This window comes from Peromyscus maniculatus, chromosome 18, assembly GCF_049852395.1.
Source record: "Peromyscus maniculatus bairdii isolate BWxNUB_F1_BW_parent chromosome 18, HU_Pman_BW_mat_3.1, whole genome shotgun sequence".
NCBI lineage: Eukaryota > Metazoa > Chordata > Mammalia > Rodentia > Cricetidae > Peromyscus > Peromyscus maniculatus.
In genome coordinates this window covers 54,163,634-54,183,223 of record NC_134869.1, presented here as the reverse complement: position 1 = coordinate 54,183,223, position 19,590 = coordinate 54,163,634, and the positions used below count along the sequence as shown (strand labels likewise).

General features: G+C 38.1%; 1 protein-coding gene and 2 pseudogenes across 1 annotated transcript; 2 read left to right on the top strand and 1 right to left on the bottom strand.

Annotated features, from left to right (window-relative positions):
- Positions 1–7,110: 7,110 nt before the first annotated feature.
- On the bottom strand, positions 7,111–7,745 carry LOC102920300 (large ribosomal subunit protein uL13m pseudogene; annotated as a pseudogene).
- A 1,890-nt stretch (positions 7,746–9,635) lies between these two features.
- Positions 9,636–10,760, top strand: LOC102920611 (mitochondrial fission regulator 1 pseudogene; annotated as a pseudogene).
- Positions 10,761–16,544: 5,784 nt separating this feature from the next.
- Positions 16,545–17,545, top strand: LOC102920916 (olfactory receptor 6C6-like). Its single transcript, XM_006996605.2, has one exon. It carries the CDS (start codon positions 16,545–16,547, stop codon positions 17,499–17,501), a length of 957 nt encoding a protein of 318 aa, XP_006996667.2. The 3' UTR covers positions 17,502–17,545.
- Positions 17,546–19,590: the final 2,045 nt, after the last annotated feature.

Sequence of the window (19,590 nt, the reverse complement as noted above, 5' to 3'; positions counted from 1 at the left end):
ATGTTGGAGGAGGGCTAGGTTCTGGTGATGCTGTTTTGCTCTTCATTTTGTTGTATGTACTTCTGCCTTGACGTCTGCCCATCTCCTTTGGTTCGTTCTTGGTCTTATCAGTGCACTTGGTCCAGACAGAGCTGACAGATTCAGGAACTCTCTCTCTCTTGTCCAGATGGGAGCTCTCTTTTCCAGATGGGAAGTCTGGGGCAGGAATTGGAGCTCTTGTCCAGAAGGGAAGTCCAGGGCAGAATGGGAGCTGGGGACCAGTCTCTAAGTCTCAGGAAGTGGCCACGGTCTCGAGCAGATGGGCGTGGGGGCAGGGCATGGAGATTGTAGGGTCTGCTGGGTGTCTTGGAGAAGGGGAGCCTTCCTGGTAGAGGTAGAAGGGATCCTGCTCGATGGCCAGAACCTGGGGCCAAGTTGGGCAGGTCTTCCCGGAGTGGCTGTTGCCCAGGGATGGGATCTAGGCTGAGCCCAGGCACTCACCTTTTGTCCAGAAGGGAAGTCCAGAGGCATTTATTCTTGTGAATCCTATTGCAGCAGCTCTGCATGTTATATCCCTTAATTTCCTTCTGGTATTTCTGCCCACCAGACATGGATCTTGCTATTGTTCATTCCAATACACAGATTCCTTTGAAATATTCTGGACTTCTTGAAAGCTGTAAGTTGAAAGTTGTCATTCAGAATCTGTCATGATAGCCTCTCAGCCTTTCTGTGGCAACGAAGTTGTTCTTCAATGATCACCACCATACCCATCCTAGGGAAAGCTCCCTCTACACACCGCCGAAGAAAGCGTCAACATTTTTTCTTTTTGTCAGTCATGTTTGGTTCTATGCTAGGTGTCTGGGATGTCCAGTCTCTGGGTCCTGGCCTTCTAGGCAGTTTCCTGGCCCTCTCATAGTTTGGTTCTCAAACCAGACCAGGGATTGATTGGCCACACCCATAATTTCTGTGCCACCTTCGCCCCCACATATTTGCAGGCATGGCAAATTGTAGGTCAGAGATTATGTGACTGGGTTGGGGGTTTTAATCCTTCCACTGAAAGTCTTTCCTGGTTACAGAAAATGGCTGGTTCAGGATCTGTCGGTACTATCCTTCCCTATCTCTTCGGATTAGTTTTGGTTAGAAGTCTCTTTTGTCAGATATTGAAATGGCGATGCCAACTTGCTTCTTGGGTCTGTTTACTTGGGATATCTCTTTCAATCCTTTCCCCCTGAACTGATGTCTATTCTTGAGGTTTAGATGTCTTTCTTAGATACAGCAAGGTAGATCCTGTTTTCAAATCCAATCTCAAATCTGTTTCTTTTTAGTAGGAAACTAAGACCATTGGTGTTTAGAAATATCAATGAGGAGTATTTGTTGGTTCCTGTTATTTTTTGAGGTATGTGTCTTTTATTTCCCTCACTTTTGATTTACTTACCTGAGATTATTTTTCCTTGTGTTTTATTTGGTTTGGTTAACCGCTTTTTTCTCATTAAGAAATTTTTCATTCATTTTACATACCCATCACAGATTCCCCTCTTCCCTCCTTCCCCCTCTCCAGGCTCCCCCCCCTCCAACCACCCCCCATTCTCCCCTATAAGAAGGTAAGGCATCCCATGGGGAGTTAGCAGAACAATGTACATTCTGTAGAGGCAAGTCCAAGCCCCTACTCCTTCCTCAAGGCTGTACAAGGTATCCCATCATAGGTAGTTGAATAAAAAAAAAAAAAGCCTTCTCATACATTAGGGTTGGATCCTGATCTTACTGCCAGGGGGGGCCCTTAAGCAGATCAAGCTACACAACTGTCTCACTTATGCCTCTTAAGATTGATTGTTTCCATGCTAGATGTGGAACAAGGATGACTGGACTGCTACTTACATCACCAGTGAGGCTACCTAGAAAACGGGACCCCAAGAAAGACACGGAGAAATGGATGAGATCTACATGAACAGCCTGGACATGAGTGGGAGCAATGAAGGGCGAGGGTCGAGGGAAAGAGAGCGGGAGATCCTACCTGGACCAAGAAAAGAGAGGGAGAACAAGGAATAGGAGACCATGGTAAATGAAGACCACATGAGAAAAGGAAGAAACAAAGAGCTAAAGAGGCCCACAGAAATCCACAAAGATACCCCCACAAAAGACTGCTGGCAATGGTTGAGAGACAGCCGGGACCGACCTACTCTGGTGATGGGATGGCCAAACACCCTAATAGTTGTGCCAGAAACCCCATCTAAGTACTGAGGAATCTGGATGCAGACATCCACGGCTAGGCCCCTGGTGGAGTGCTGGGAGTCTAATTAGTGAGAAAGAGGAGGGTTTATATGAGCGAGAATTGTTGAAACCAAGGTTGGATAAAGCACAGGGACAAATAACAAAATGAATGGAAACACATGAACTATGAACCAAAGGCTGAGGGGCCCTCAACTGGATCAGGCCCTCTGAATAGGTGAGATAGTTGATTGGCTTGATCTGTTTGGGAGGCATCTAGGCAGTGGTACCAGGTCCTGGGCTCATTGCATGAGTTAGCTGTTTGAAACCTGGGACTTATGCAGGGACGCTTGGCTCAATCTGGGAGGAGGGGACTGGACCTTCCTGGACTGAGTCTACCAGGTCAATCCCAGTCCTTGGGGGAGACCTTGATCTGGAGGAGGTGGGAATGGGGGGTGTGCTGGGGGAAGGGGAGGGGGGTAGGAAGGGAGAGAACAAGGGAATCTGTGGCTATTATGTAGAACTGAATAGTATTGTAAAATAAAAATAAATAAATAAGAAATGAAAAAAAAAGATTGTTTCCTTCCAGTACTGTCTGTATTGCTGGATTTGTAGATAAATATTGCTTAAATTTGGCTTTATTGTGAGGTGTCTTTCTCCATCTATTGTGACTGAATGTTTTACTGGGTATAGTAGTCTGGGCTTGAATCTGTGGTCTCTTAGAGTTTACAGAGCATCTCTCCAGGCTCTTCTTGCTTTTACAGTCTCCATTGAGAGGTCAGGTGTTACTCTATTAGGTCTGCTTATATGTTATCGGTCATTTTCCCTGGGAACTCTTAAATGTTCTTTCTTTGTTCTGTGCATTTAGTGTTTTGATTATGTGTCATGGAGAATTCCTTTTCTGGTACAGTCTATTTCTTGTATATATGTTTCTTATATCTTGATGGGCAACTCCTTTAGGTTGGGAAAGTTTTCTTCTATGATTTTGTTGAAAATATTTTCTATGCTTTTAACCTGAGTTTTTTCTCTTTCCTCTATTCTTATTATTCATAGATTTAGACCTTTTAAGGTGTCCCAGATTTTCTGGATAATTTGTGCCTGAATATTTTTTTTTAGATTTAACATTTTCTTTCACCAAATTATCCACTTATTCTAGTTTGTCTTCAATGGCTGAGATTCTGTCTTCTATCTCTTCTACCTTGTTGGTAGACTTGTCTTTGAAACTCCTGTTGGATTTTCTAAATTTTTCATTTCTAGAATTTGCTAAGTTTGTGTCTTCTCTATTGATTCTATTTTCACTTTTATGTCTGAGCTGTTTTCATAATTCCATTCCACTGTTTGTTTTTGTTTTCACAGTCTTCATTGAGGGATTATTTAAATTATTTTTAAGGACCTTGAACATATTCCTGATATCTATTTTTTAATTATTTTCTTGTGCTTCAACTTTTTTTCATATCTCAGGGCCTACAATGGGAGGGTTGATGTGCTCTTGTGAAGACCTATTGTCCTGCCATTATTGATTGTTTTTACTATGATGTCTATGCATCTGGGTTTGGGATGATTGTAATTCTAGGTGCTTATATCTGGTATTGTCTTTGTTGGATAGGTTTTACTTCCTTGGTTTCTGTTGCATTTTCTAGTTCTTGGTAAATTATGGTGGCTGTATGTTGCCAAGCTATAATTCATAGAACCACAGAGGGTAGACATAGAGTAAAAAATTAGGAGGGACAGAAAGATTACCTAGGAAGGAAAAATAGAATAGATATTTAAGTCTGGGTTAGGAAGCACTAGAATGGAAGGGTTAACTGAGGAGGGGGAGAAGGGAGGAAGAAGGGGATAATGTTGGCAATATTGGAAAACAGCTTAAATGAAGTCTCATTTGGAGAGACTTATGTACACCTAATATAGCAGAAGCCTCTTAAAATATATACCTATGGGAAGGTGATCTAAACAAAATCATCCAAAAATGGGGAAGACAGAGAACCCCAATTGGCCATAACTTGCATCCAAATGAAGCTTTCAGTACTGGAATTGGATTACATCTATCTGGAATGTAGGCCAAATGGGTCCATAGGAATTCAAACAGGAAAAAGAAAGAAAGGAAGAAAGAAAGAATCCCAGACTGTTGACAAGACTATAGCTTGCTCTCCACAAACTGACTGCCAGGCCCTATTGCTGAAGACAACACCTACACAACTCACTGAACATGGAGAAATCAACCCATGCCTGCATGAAAGCTTCACCACTATGTGCTTGAGTCTTTGGTATAGGAAGGTACTCTGCAGGGTGCCAAAGAAGTACCACCCAGTCACAAACCGTTTTATTTACAATGGTGTCCTGCCTGCAGGATATGCTAGAGGAATGGTGGCACATAAAATGGAACCCATACCTGATACTACTTGTGTAACCAACAACTTAAGATTAGGCATCCCAGAGTCTTAGGAGAAACAAAACACTACTGTTCTTCAAAAAGAGGCAAAAAGCACATAGCAATAAAATGAATCCTGATGATATTCTGCTATACTCGTCGATGAATGCCTTATTCAGCTATCATCAGAGAAGCTTCCTCTTGCAGCAGATGGTAACAAATAGAGACCCACAGCCAGGCATTATGCAATAAGTGTGAGAGAGATCTTGGAATACTCAAATCAAAACAGGATGTCTCCATCAAATCTCATGGGCTGAGAAATATATATATGAGAAATATATCATGGGCTAGGGAAACTTGACAAAGAAGATGTAGAAAGAGTGTAAGGGATACCATGAAAAGAATGACCTCTCAGTCAACATGACTGATGCACATATGAACTCACAGAGACTGGGGCAGCATGTACAGGACCTACAGGGTTCTCTACCAGTTGGCATCCTAGAGCTGAAAAAAAAAAAAAGAGGTGAACCCAGAAGCAATCTCCAGTTGGTAATCACTTGGAAATGACTACTTAATTTTCTCTAAGAGAGTCTCAATGGGGAAACAATCTATTCATAAATAGTAGGTTGCATGCCCAGTAGTACATGGCCAACAGAGAAAGAACTGAAGGGCATCTTAGAAGTTTCCTTGTCTCACAACGGCCTGTCAGGGCATGTTCTTTCTTTATTTTTTAATTTAAATTTATTTATTTTTATTTGTTTTTCTTTTCTCCTTTTATCAGACAGGTCCTTTGTGTATATATTTTGCCTTCTGAATTAGTGTTTAAGTGAGGTTCCTGAAGTGGTAACTAGTGGGTCTCTCTATTATATCTGTTTCTTTTGGTTCTTCTCAGGGCATTTTCCTTCTGTTAGAATTATCTTCTTCATATGTGTTAATTTTTTTCTTTTTTATAATTTTATTTTATTACTATCCTTCGGAAGCCTGTTTGTTTTTTAATGAGAGACAGAATGGAGAGAGGGTTGCTATGGATGGAAGGGAAGTTTGGGATGAACTGGGAGGAATAAAAGGAGAGGAACCATATTCAGAATATATTAGGTCAGAAAAAAAACTATTTTCAAAGTGAAAAAAATGAAACATACACAAAAAAATGAATAAATGTTTGAAAAAGAAGAACATGAAGTTGGTTAGAAAATGTGAAAGAGGATTTGGGAAGTTGTGGAGGAATGAGGGATGGCTATGATCAAGATACATTGTATACATATATGAAATTTATGAAGTGAATTAAAATTAAAATTAGAGTACTTATTCCTTCTTGGTGGCATATATATATATATATATATATATATATATATATATATGTAAATAGTTTTTTCACTCCAAATGTTAAATGTTATAAAATATAATTTCCTAGTATAGTCTTATGAACTATGGTAATATGGACTCTGAAATTAGATCTTTGACTTCTGATTTTTTTTCTGAACTATCTCTTCTTTGAGATAAATTACATATGATTTTGTAAATGTTTGAATAAATATTTCATATATTCTATATGATAAAGGGACAAATAACCATTGTTTGCAGCACAAAGGCAATTTTCTTTTGTACAAGTTTGGTTTCAAGCATGCTTCTTTCCTGTAATTGACCTTTTTGAGATCTTACCACATTTGGAAAGATATTTAAGGAAAGGCTGAAAAGAAGACCTATAATTGTCAGGGATGGTATCATGTCCATAGTGAACACAGCAAGCTAAAGGAGCATGAATAGCCAAACCAATGGAAACAAAACTAAAATTCTATAAATGGGGTCTAGGACAAATGGAATTCTACATAATGACACTTTAGAAAATTGTAGGACTAAAAATGGATTTTAAACTAAAACTATTAAGAGAAACAGTAAGCAATTTTAGAAAGAGATAAATTGTACTTATTTTACTTGTTTTATAATTGACTGTAGGTTGAGAAACTAAAGTGTGTGTGGGAGCTTAACAGTATTAAAAGGAAATGGGGGTGGAGGGATGATGGCTCAGTAATTATGAGCACTAGCAACTCTTCCAGAGGTCTTGAGTTCAATTCCCAGTACCCTCATGGTGGCTCACAAGCATCTATAACTACAGTCCCGTGGGATCTGATGCCCTCTTCTCTTGTGTGTAGACATACTTGCAAAAAAAAAAAAACTATATCTTTTTTTAAAAAGAAAACACAAGTGAAAATTTTTAATAGCTAAATATGACGGACGGGTGTTGGTGCATGTCTTCTTCTTCTTTTTTTTTTTTCGAGACAGGGTTTCTCTGTGTAGCTTTGCGCCTTTCCTGGGACTCACTTGGTAGTCCAGGCTGGCCTCGAACTCACAGAGATCCGCCTGGCTCTGCCTCCCGAGTGCTAGGATTAAAGGCGTGCGCCACCGCCTGGCTTTTTTTTTTTTTTTTTTTTTTTGATAACTAAGTAAGTGGTTTATTAACATTACAGTATTTAAACCAGGCTCCACAGATAATTCTGTAAAGTAGTGTGTTCTACTGCAATGTCTTGCTGAGGCCTGCCTCGAGTGTTCCCACGGTGAGCTCAAGTGCTGTTTTCTCTCTGTTCTGGATCATGGGGATTCCTCAGGGAGCATCCAGTCTCTTGCTGTTGTTTTTGATCACTTCCACTTTCCCATAGCTGATAATCTTCAGGTGGAACCCACACTCTCAGGGAAGCCTCTACTTCTTCTTGGGTGTACTCATCCAGCCGTTTAGGCACTTTCCGTGGCTGAGCAAGCTCTTCCACTAAGTTCTTGAGAATATCTTCTGGAATATCCTGGAAAAAGATGCAATCTTTGCATCATGGTTCTTCTGTTCAGGTTTTGGGGCAGCATGTCATAAGTAGCTAATTTCACAATCACCACTGGGTCCTTCAGGTGAAGTTCTGCAGCTGTTACCTGTCTAAACCCACCTGGGTATCCGGCATGTGAAGAGTACACTTTTTGCTTCCATTTGTTTCCAGAAAAGGCAGTACATCTTGTGTTTTTTATGACAACATGATCTCCACATTCACTCAGCTGATGGTACACTGGTTTATGTAATCCTTGAAGGGTTTTTGAGGATATATAGCTGCAAGTTTGCCAGGGGGGCTGCATTTTGCCATCTAAGAGATACTACATTCGAGCAAAAGTGGCCCATTGCTGGGGCGCCCTAGAGAAACTGGACATGCTTCCCCACTTGTAGCGTCCTCTGGTGCATGTCTTTAATCCCAGCACTCGAGAGGCAGAGCCAGATCTCTGTGAGTTCAAGGACAGCCTGGGCTAGAGAATGAGTTCCAGGAAAGGCGCAAGCTACACAGAGAAACCCTGTCTCGAAAAACCAAAAAAAAAAAAAAAAAGAAAAAGAAAAAAAAAAGGTTAAAGATAAGGAAAATACTTCTAACTACTCACATTCAAGTGGGAAGACAAAACAAAAGACAGTTTTGACCACATAAAAGGAAATGTTTTTTTAAATATCACACATGCATTAACATTATGATCAGCATCCTGAGTCACTTTCAAAACAATAAATTATAGATGGAAAGTTAACATTGCTGGCATATATGGAAGTGTAAAATTATGTGAGTGAAAGACTGATAAGAAATACAGACAAGAAGTAATTATAAACATGTAGACACAAAATAGGCTTTTTCTATTAAATGTGTACAAGCCACACATAATTGGGGAAATGAAATGTAAAATAACAAATATTTAGAATGCAGTGGTGGTTACAGGTTCTCCTCCAGGATCTATGACTTCACTAACCATGAGGAGTTGACCAGTTTCCCAGTATCAGACATGGTTTCTTTCCTGTTGAGCATGTCTGAAGTTCAATTTGAGTGTTTTTGATTACTTTCAAGTTATATATTCCTCTATTGCATTCTTAGGGTCGTTTGTGGTGTTGTATATTGCTCTAGTTCATAGGCATCATAGCTGGTTTAAACTAAGTATAGTACTCACAGTTCATTAAAGAAATTTCTATTTTCAACAAATTTAGAACTGTACAGAAAACCACAACCAATCAAAGGTCAGAGTCATAGAGTCCAGTCTCAATGGATCCATCTAAAGAACTACTCCCTCACCTAGGGCTTAGGGGACATAGTTGGAGAGATAGGCAGAAAGATTTTAAGAACCAGATGATCCTATAAGACTGTCTCCTAGTTATGTCAAAAGCTACACCCATGTCTCACCAACATGACTGCTTAAATATGAGCTGAGCAAGGACAACAATAATAGATATGCTATTGTGGACTGGGGAATGCCCGAGAGGCCTCAACCCCAGATAAAGGACTATGGGCAACCAAAGAATGCTGGAAGCAGGAGGAAAAATCTTCCCCAGGGAAGAACACAACAACTATTTATACACTACCAAATGGTCAGCCTTGAAAACATACATATAGGTAACATTAAACAGACCGAGGAGGTTGTACTTAGAAACATGTATGTATATGCCTATAATAATATGTATGTAACAACAATTAATGAAAAGAGAGGCCATGAATTCGAAAGGATCAAGAATAGATATATGGGAGGGATTATACAGAGGGAAGGGAAGAGGCAATTATATAACTATATTATAATCTCAAACATTAAAGAAACTTTTAAACATGAATTCTCAGTTGTCACTGTAATAGATACATTTTTTAAAATGACACAAGCCCACTCTGTTTATGGTGATGTTGAGAAAAGCAAATAATGCATTGTTCTTGGTAACTGAACAAATCCATGTAGAAAACAAGTTTAAGATAGTGAACAAATAAATGTAGTGTTTATTTTGAATGAGCAATGCCAGCTTAAGGAACTTATTCCTAAGGTCTAAAGTTATAACATTCAACACTATGAAATGTATGTTTATAAAAACAATTTCCCGCCAGGCAGTGCCAGAATCCCAGCAATCGGGAGGCAGAGCCAGGTGGCTCTCTGTGAGTTCGAGGCCAGTGTAGTCTACAAAGTGAGATCCAGGACAGGTACTAAAACTACACAGAGAAACCCTGTCTCAAAATAAATAAGTAAGGAGTCGTCCGGGAAGGTGCTGGCTGCGGCGCCACGGAGCTTGCTCTATGGATCATGTGCTGTTCTGGATGCCTGAAGCACTTGAACTGCAGATTGGGAAGACATGGACACTTAAATGCTGGGCTGGATTAAGTGCCTGATGAGGATGGTGATTCAGCAAGTTGGGGTCAGCATGCAGTCGGTACTTTGGTCTTGAAAACCATATGGTTCATCTCGAAGTATCGTAAGAAAAATTGGTACCAACTTATCTCTGATTCAGTGTCCAAGAGTTCAATTTCAGCTTACCAGCCATACCACAGAAGGGAGTCCTGCCCACCCAGGAGAGGATGTGGTGGCATCTTTTGCTGATGTTGGATGGGTAACCACAGAAGAAGGAGAGTGCTCAACAAGACTCAGGGCAGGGGTCAGGTCCAAGTCTCCCCCCGAGGATGACCTTCCTTGCTTTGAGAAGCCCCCAAGCAGGCACGTTTCCTTACCAAACTTGTCTCAGGATGAGCATCCTCCAAAGACAACACTGGCCAGGGAAGAGGCCTTGCAGAAGATCTCCGCACTTGAGAATGAACTTGCTGCCCTTCGAGCTCAGATTGCCAAGATTGTGACCCTACAGGAGCAACAGAGTCTCAGTGCAGGTCACTCAGATTCCTCCACGGTAGCACCACTACCCTCTCCTCCTCCTCTCCCCTCCCTCTCCCCCACCCCATCCCCACCGCTCCACCAAAGTATGTCTGCTGTTGATCTGATTAAAGAGCAAAGAGAGCAAAGACTCAATGCTGGAAAGACTTTGGTGAAGAGCCACCTAAAGCCACCTGACATGCCAAATATGTTTGAGACCCTTAAAGATATGAACAGTGTGAAGCTAAGGTCAGTCAAGAGGTCAGAGAAAGATGTCAAGCCTAGGCCAGTAGATACTACTGACCCTGCTGCCCTCATAGCAGAGGCTCTGAAAAAGAAGTTTGCTTATCGCTATCAACACAGTAGTCAAGGTGAAGTTGAAAGAGAAATTCCAAAGCCAGAGTCAGAGGCCACCTCAGAGCCAGCCCTGTTTGGCCCACATATATTGAAGTCTACAGGGAAAATGAAGGCTTTAATTGACTCCTAATGGACAATGAGTTCAGAAAGACTCCTGTTTCACCTGTTGGCTTGCAGAGCTGAGTTTGACTAGTAGAAATCACCAGTATTTAGTAAATTCCTGGCTGTAGTATTCATTGGTCTCCTTAGCCTAATTAGGATTAAGAAGTAGTGAAGCCACAGGAGTTGGGTTGACTCTCATGAGATGGTCAGTTCTAGAGCTCTCCTTAACACAACGATTATGACATGTTTTTAAATAGGTAGCCAGGCTTTATCTTCCAGCCTCAAAAGCATTTGTAGGGCTTCAGGATACAAACAGGCCATTTGTGGATGTTGCTGTGCATTCTCAATTCTTAACACTAATATCTGTGCAAATGTTTTATATGCACACATTTGGATATAAAACTTATGTAAAAACTTGTTATGAATGGCATCAGTGAGAACACTGTTATCTTCATCTTCGAGTTGATTGGTCCATGACAAAACAGCTGGTGTACCCTGTTATTAGAGTAGAGTACTGGAGGTGGGAATGCCCCGAACAGAACTTAGAAATGTTCTCACATTTTTTTCCTCTTGGAGCTGAGTTTATATAAGCAGTAGCAAATGTTTACTGCTGAGTTTCCATATTGTTTTCTGTTAGAGTGAAGTGAGGGCCAGGAAGGCTGCGTAAACCTCATTTCTACCCAATACTAGGAAGCAAATGTACTTCTCAAGTGGTAACAATCAAATTATTGAATTAAAATAACTTTGTAAATAAAAATGAAAAAAAAGAAAGATGATACATTCTGGCTATATTGTAGATTGTGTCCTATTTCTGGTTTCTCATGTCTAAATGGGGCTGTCACACCTGTCGGCATGAAGCAGGGAATCTCACAGCTTAAAATAAAGTGGAATGTTTTCCCCCTTTGGTTCTAGCAAAAAAAAAATTGCTGCCAGTTTTGAAAAAAAAAAAAGCCAGAATGTATCATCTTTCTTTTCAGTTTAATGAGTGGCCTCATGAAGAGGATTTATTGCTAAATTAACAATTGTCTTAGTTAAGTTTACTATTGCCATGATGAAACACCATGAACCAAAAGTAACTTGGAGAGGAAAGGGTTTATTTCATTCACAGTTCCATAGAACAGTTCATCATCAAAAGTGGTGAGGGCAGGAACTGAACAGAACAGGAACCTGGAGGCAGGAGCTGATACAGAGGCATGGATGGGTGCTGTTTACTGGCTTGCTCCCCTGGCTTGCTCAGCCTACTTTCTTATAGAACCCAGGAGCACCAGCCTAGGGGTGACCCCACCTACACCAGGCTGGGCCCTCCCCATCAATCACTAATTGAGAAAATGCCCTACAACTGGATCTTACGGAGGCGTTTTCTCATTGAGGTTTCCCCCTTCCTGATGGCTCTAGCTTGTCAAGCACACACAAAACTAGCCAGCACAACAACACGAAATGTTAGCATAACTAAATTTATACATTTTAAATACTGGCCAACATATCCTTTACAATGAAACATTACTGAATAGGTGAATAGATTCCCTTTTAGCTGTTTATCATTGGTCAGCTGATGAATTGCATTATGCAGATAAACCTTAGGTGTTACTAGAAAGTTGAAAACTGCCTTTATTATCTAGGGCTTGAAAGGACTTGTTATAATTTAAAGTACTTAATAAGTTTTCATGATTTTTGTGTTTCCAATAAGCTCAACTATCTTTAATATCAGAATCTCTTACTTTGAATAAATATTTGGATTATTTAAATCTAGTGACTAGTTGTTCTTCCCAGGAGAATTAAGAGATGGGAAGTGTAGATAGGTATTTTAAGTTATTGAAAATATGTGTTCTAAATCTTAAAGATTGAGCTATTTTCATAGTTTATTTAGTTTAAAATGTGGTATGTTATTGATGTATATTGTTTCTAAATGTTTTATATGGTTTGATAACTGTCTTTCATGAGATTCAGAAAATTCACCTGACCACATATTTTGACCTAAGAAACTTACTCATTCAATAATACAATATTTATATCAGTATTAAATTTGGCTAGTATTCCAATATATGAAAGTTACTATTTTACAATAAAGCAACCTGTTGAATTTTAAATAAATAAATAAATAAATAAATAAATAAATAAATAAATAAAACACTTTCCCATAATTTTACTCATTTCCATAATATTAAATTCTGGAAAAGCCATTAGCTGTCTTATAGAAGTGATTAATTGAACTATAATACATGTCCACAAAGAAGGAATGAATGGTACATCTGTAAATAAGTTTGAAATACCTCCTTAAACTGTTGGGGTTTGTTTCATAGGATATAGAATTATGCAAATAAACCACAGGACACCATGTGTTTGTAGGGCAACACATTTTTCTTAAGGTCAATGTGACTAAAACAGACTTATCTTTTCCCATTTTACATTTTCATCTTTCATATCATATTGATATAAACTCAGAATTATGTAACAGTGATTTCAAAACATAGGTTCATGATAAGCATTCAAGTATTGTAGCAATTTAACGATCTATTAACAATACTCTGGATGTAATATTAAGAGTAGGAAAAAGTGTGAGGAGTGTACATATAAAGGTCTGTTTTTTTTTTAAAAAAAAGCACTTCTGTTTCATACCGGCAGTCCCTTAGGAAATGATGCTCTTGGATCTCAGTTACCCTGAGGACTCTTTATTCTTGTGAGATTTTCCTGTAGGACACTAGGAAATAAATCCACCATGGTCTCTTAAGACACTAAATTTTTATAAAGTACTGTATGTCACATTAAGTAACATTTATAACATCTCAGATGAACTGCATTGAATTGTAGAACAAGAGGGTGATGTGGTTTATTTCTATATCAAAATTAGATAAATTGATTAAAAATAGTAAATATAAAAGAGCATCTAGTCAGTCATGTACTTTGAGGTAGAATGAGGTTCTAGGGGATGATAGGGATCATCAATGCTCTCAGCACACAAGGGTGATGAATTAGGCTATGTGCAGAAAGCTTGCTCAAATCTGCACATGCACCTTACTGACAAAGCTGCAGAACAGTCAAAGGGTTAGTGCTTTTACCATTCACATTTGACTTGTAGATAGTGGTGAAATATTAGTAATCAATACAATCATTATCTAAATTGAAAGTCTTTGATTTTTTAAATATTCTGTGACATTTCATCTAATGAACATAATTGCATTCCTTAGCTTGTGTTATTTTATTCTGTAGGTTATTTCTTCACCATAAGAATACATGGTAATGTGATTGTTGAGACAGGACAAATTCACAGTTTGGTGGGATGGAATTCCATTACATGGTTGTGCATTTGATTCAGTGTTATCATTGAGATGTCTTGCACAAACAGGAATGCTTTATTCTTCATCCAACAGTTTTATAACTTAAAGGATGTGACACTTGATGAGGAATCCATATATAATTTTCAAAGAAAACATTTTTGAACTATTACTGTTCTTTGATTTACTCAGGTCTATCTGTCTAGAATATTGTCTAAAGACCCCTGCCATTCATTGTCCACGGGAAAGTATTTCATTTTCAATTTGACTTAGTTCTTTATTTTTATGTGTTCAGCATTTACAAATGAATTTATGCATTAAAGGTTGAAAATTGTAAATGTTTGTGTTAATATCTTCAAAATAGAAGATATGGTCTTATGGTGTCCATTTTAAATTGTTTTGACTATTTTATTGTAATTGCAAAAGCAACCAAGAAAGAAGTTTTCCTTGAAGGTTTTACTAAATCACAGGATTTTTTTGGACAAATTAAATGAATATTTAACAGCTATTCTTGAAAGTAACTACGCTGCAGTAATGTTTTATATAAAGATGGATGGGAAAGAGTTCCTAAAACAAAGATCAGCCCTGAAGGAGATCTTATTAGAAGAAATTGTTGTAACTTAGGTTTTTATAAGAATATTTAAAAGTTCATTCAAAAACTTTTATGAAACTGAATTTTTAAAGCTATGACTTCTGAAAATAGTCACTCTTACTTTGATCTTCTGGGATAAACATAAACTTGAACATATTTTTATATTTAAAATCATTTGTCCAATGTATAGAACAATCAAATTACTGACTTTTACATACATAATTAGTGGAATCAAGAATTTTATTTACTAATTGATAGTTGACTTGATATTTCAATAATGTTATTTTGATAAGGACATCCATATATCCAAAAATTCATCTCATGAGGCATCCCACCACCAACTGTGAGCATGAAATAAATTTCTTATATAATCTTTTCTTTTTCTCAAGATTCTCTTTTTCTGACTTAAAAATACATTCATGTTCTTAAAATTTAAGAAATGAGCTAAGAGGTAGGCATTAGAAATATAAACATTTAACATATATTATGTAATGTTTCTCCCTTTTTATTATCTATACATTTACAGATATAGTTTTGATCTTTAAATTTTTCCTATTATCATTTCATATATATTTATTGCTCATCTTCCATGCATTTTTCTTTTTCTTTACATTTCCAATACCATAACACAAGGCCAGTTTTATATTTCTCTGGTTCCATTCTATTTATTTATGGCTCTTTGTTAAATCATATATGTTTTAAGTTTTATTAATAAGGAGATAAACTATCTCTACTGCCTGAATCATCATTAAAATAATTATTAATGAAATGTACTGTGAAGAAAGTGTCACCTAAGGGACATGCCACCAAAGAAAAGGATTAGAAATATTTTTTAATATTTATAGGATCCAATTATTTTAGGATACAATCTTAAAATCATTCTCTGTGTGTTTCTATTAACTATCTGAAATATTATATAATAAACTAAAAAAGAAATTATGAGTTGGGACAAGGGCACTGTAGTCCAATAATTGCTTATAATTGCTTAGAATGTACAAGACCCTGGGTTCAGAACCATGAGACACAAAGAAATTAACTAGTATATTGAGCATTCTGATTATTGACTTAATCTAGGTGTGCTTTTGTATATGTGCTTTTAAATGCCAAATTTAGATTACTGCTACTGAGTGATTTGGCTCTATTTCATAATATTTAAAAGTCCAATTTTTGTGGACTTTCGAATTAGTCAAATAAATTAAAATCTATAACTATTCTTAAGGGGTGAAAATCTTTTTTAAATACTTAAAATAAAGTTATATCCATCCAAAGATATAAATCATGTGTTGTCCAAACACATGCAACTGTAAGACAAGAGATGGCTGCAATACTTATCTGAAACATCACTTTTCTAACTCTCACACACACACTAATTATCACTCTTATTTTTCAGATAGACTTCTTTTTCCCATTCAGACTTGATGTAAGCCAGAAGACTGTAATGGGAAGCCATTCAGGAGAGACAATGCTTATTGTGGGTTTAGCTGATGACACAGCCTTGAGACTTGTGCTAGACACTGCTTCAGCCTAATCACCATCACGCTTAGCATAGAAGGTTCTTGTTTTACATTAATATATGAAGTATCTCTTCTATAATAATGCCTTCTTAGAAATTTCCTATTTTAGTACATGTATTTCTAAAATGGTAGTTACTGTGGCCAATGCAAATTAAATAATTTCTGTAGAATATTAAATCAATTAACAGTGAGTTGGCGATTAATGTGAGATATTAACAAAGTTAAATTTTGAATATGGATTTAGAATGAAAATCCTGGAAAGTCACAGATGAATACAAATGTATCATAAAAGGATTAGAAATGACCCATAAATGGGCAAATACACTGCACACAACTTCTCATGAAAATCTCAGCACTCTGACAATCATGGGAATGTGGTAGAGGATATGTTCAAAGAATATTGATTTCTGAAAAATATCTGTGGATTTATTAAACATACGTATACAGAATTTTTGATGGATGAAAAGAAAAAAGTATTTTTCCTGGGTTTGTTAATAGTTTTGTATTTTCTGTAGATTTGCTAAGAAACAAGAGAAATGAAGAACCAATCTGTGGAGATAGTGTTCATTTTGCTTGGACTGACAGGTGACCCTCAGCTACAAATTCTGATTTTCCTGTTTCTGTTTTTCAATTACATCTTGAGCCTGATGGGGAACTTAATGATTATTCTTCTCACCCTGCTGGATCCCCACCTCAAGACTCCAATGTATTTCTTTCTCCGGAATTTCTCCTTCTTAGAAATTGCATTCACCACAGTTTGCATCCCCAGGTTCCTGACAAGCATTCTCTCAGGAGAGAAAACGATTTTGTACAATGCTTGTGCAGCTCAATTATTCTTCTTTTTTCTGCTAGGGGCCACAGAGTTCTACCTCCTGGCTGCTATGTCCTATGATCGCTACGTTGCCATATGCAGACCACTGCACTACCCCATCATCATGAACAGCAAAGTGTGTCACCTGCTGGTCATCAGCTCCTGGGTGACAGGGTTCTTAGTCATCTTCCCCCCTTTGCTCTTGGGACTCAAGCTGGATTTCTGTGCCTCCAAAACTGTCGATCATTTCTTTTGTGACACTTCTGTCCTTCAGCTGTCTTGCACAGACACACGTTTAATAGAATGGATGGCGTTTGTCTTGGCCGTGATGACACTGGTCATCACCTTGATCTTAGTGATCCTCTCCTACACACTCATCATCAAAACCATCCTCAAGTTCCCTTCAGCTCAACAACGGAGAAAGGCCTTTTCCACCTGCTCCTCACACATGGTTGTTGTCTCCATTACTTATGGGAGTTGTATTTTCATGTATGTTAAAACATCAGCCAAGGAAAGGGTGACTTTAAATAAAGGTGTAGCTGTCCTCAACACTTCTGTGGCCCCTTTGCTAAACCCTTTCATTTACACCCTCAGGAACCAGCAGGTGAAAGAAGCTTTCAAACAGGTTTTTCTTAGATTTTGTTCTTTTAAAAACCATGAGACAAGATTTAGACATAAATAATACCTTGTTGAAACATGAACTACTCTCAAATGTATTAGCTGTGATCTAAGCCAATTCACTGTTGAGTGTTTTAATCACTTGTTTTCAATGTCTGTCTGAGTGTGTCTACATTTTTCTTTTAGCACACTGAAAGGGATGAAGGTGCATTCTCAAAATCAGAAAATTAAATTATATATTTATAGGAGAATTCTCATGAATTTTCAGGTACTGAGTGTTTATTTAACTGAAACTTGATAGATTTAACAAGTTAAGCTATTTTGCATGGATTATATTGTAAGAGACACGGATAGAATGATGGTTATAATGTAAAATAATTGAGATTGTCACAGCAGATAGAAACTTTAGTAATTTGAAAGATAAACTAAAGGAGGAAACATCACTTTCAGCAAACCATGAAAAATGAATAAGGAAAACAAAGAGTCCTATAATGAATGGCATGAAATATGTCAAAGAATTGGAAATATGTTGCAAAAATTTCCCTGAAAAAGTATGCTGAGACTGTGCTATATTGTTAGCTTAATTTGATGATATTTTGCTTAAAATAATTAAACTCTGAGTTTTGTACAAATTATTTTATTGGTTTTTGGTCTGTATATGTTGAGTGTGATGGTAACCCAAAAAGTCATTCTCTCTTTTCTTCATCAGTACCTTGGTTTAAAGATACTTCTATCTATTAACCTAAATTCAGGAGATAAAAATGTCTTTATCAATTCAGATTATGTCAATTTTCACAAATTTAATTATGTATTTTACTACAGTAATATGAAATAATTTCAAATCTGTGCACTGGACTCGTGTGCACCTATGAGCACCTAGAGGACACCACAATACATTCTTTCCCTCTGCTTATTCTAGTCACGCTGTGCCATTATCCATCTCATCTGGGGTCTTTCGTGATTCTTCATTAGTCTCACCTTTCTGGACTCTCATAGGAAAGAACAGCACACTTGGCAGTGTATGTCTGCCCTTAGCTGTCTCCAATTTACATGCTTCAGTTTCCCATGCTTCTCCATGAATCTGCTCTGATCTTCTGTAGCAGTGTGGCCACTGTGCTCTTGTGGTAGACAACTTTGCTCCCTTTGTCTCAACAGTTTGCCAATATCATTCTCTGAGCAACCAACTCACAAGAATGAATCATTTACTTCAATTGGATTAAGAGTATGAAGAGCCGGGCGTGGTGGCGCACGCCTTTAATCCCAGCACTCGGGAGGCAGAGGCAGGCGGATCTTTGTGAGTTCGAGGCCAGCCTGGGCTACCAAGTGAGCTCCAGGAAAGGTGCAAAGCTACACAGAGAAACCCTGTCTCGAAAAAAAAAAAAAAAAAAAAAAGAGTATGAAGAACCTTCAGGCTCTGAAAGACTCTGTCTTTCTAGTATGCCTTTATAGGAAAATAAAAAGTATACCTGCCAGCTAAGAAACAATTCATAATAAAAAACAGCTCCACTATATCTCAGGGGTTCCATTCTCAGGGCTTATGAAATTTTCTCTGGTGAATAAGATTGAAAATTTCCAATAGGGCACATTTCATATTCTGTTGCTCTTTTTAGGACTCACCTCAGCTGGAAATTAGGACTCAGTTTGTTTACTTTTTTTGCAATGAGTTCCAATATAAGCCCTCCAACCAGGTAGGTTGCCACCTGCAGACCTTTCTCTCTGTTTTCCCAGATGCAATCCTCCAGTATCAACCCCAGCTCTTCAGCAGAACAACATAGGCAGCCTTCCCTGTCTTCCTGGTCCCGTCCCCTGTGGATGTCACACATCTTCCACTTCTAGCCTTCCTCCTCCCATCTATTGCTTTTCCCAGACCCCCCACTCCAGCTGGTATCCCTGCTAAACAGAGTCACTCATCCTAAGTCAACAAGACAGCTTAATTGGACACAGACCCCTCCTACTACCCCTGAGAGCCAATGACCCTAGTCTCATTCCAGCTCTATAGCAGGAAACCTGTAGTGTTCTCTTTTTTCTCTCTGAACACCATCCTGAACAGATCACAAAGATCTTCTCCAAATCTCCTTCCCCAACTCATCCTAATATCCTAGACTCCAAACCAGCAGGCATATCCTTGGAACACACCAGCTGAACAGGTCAAG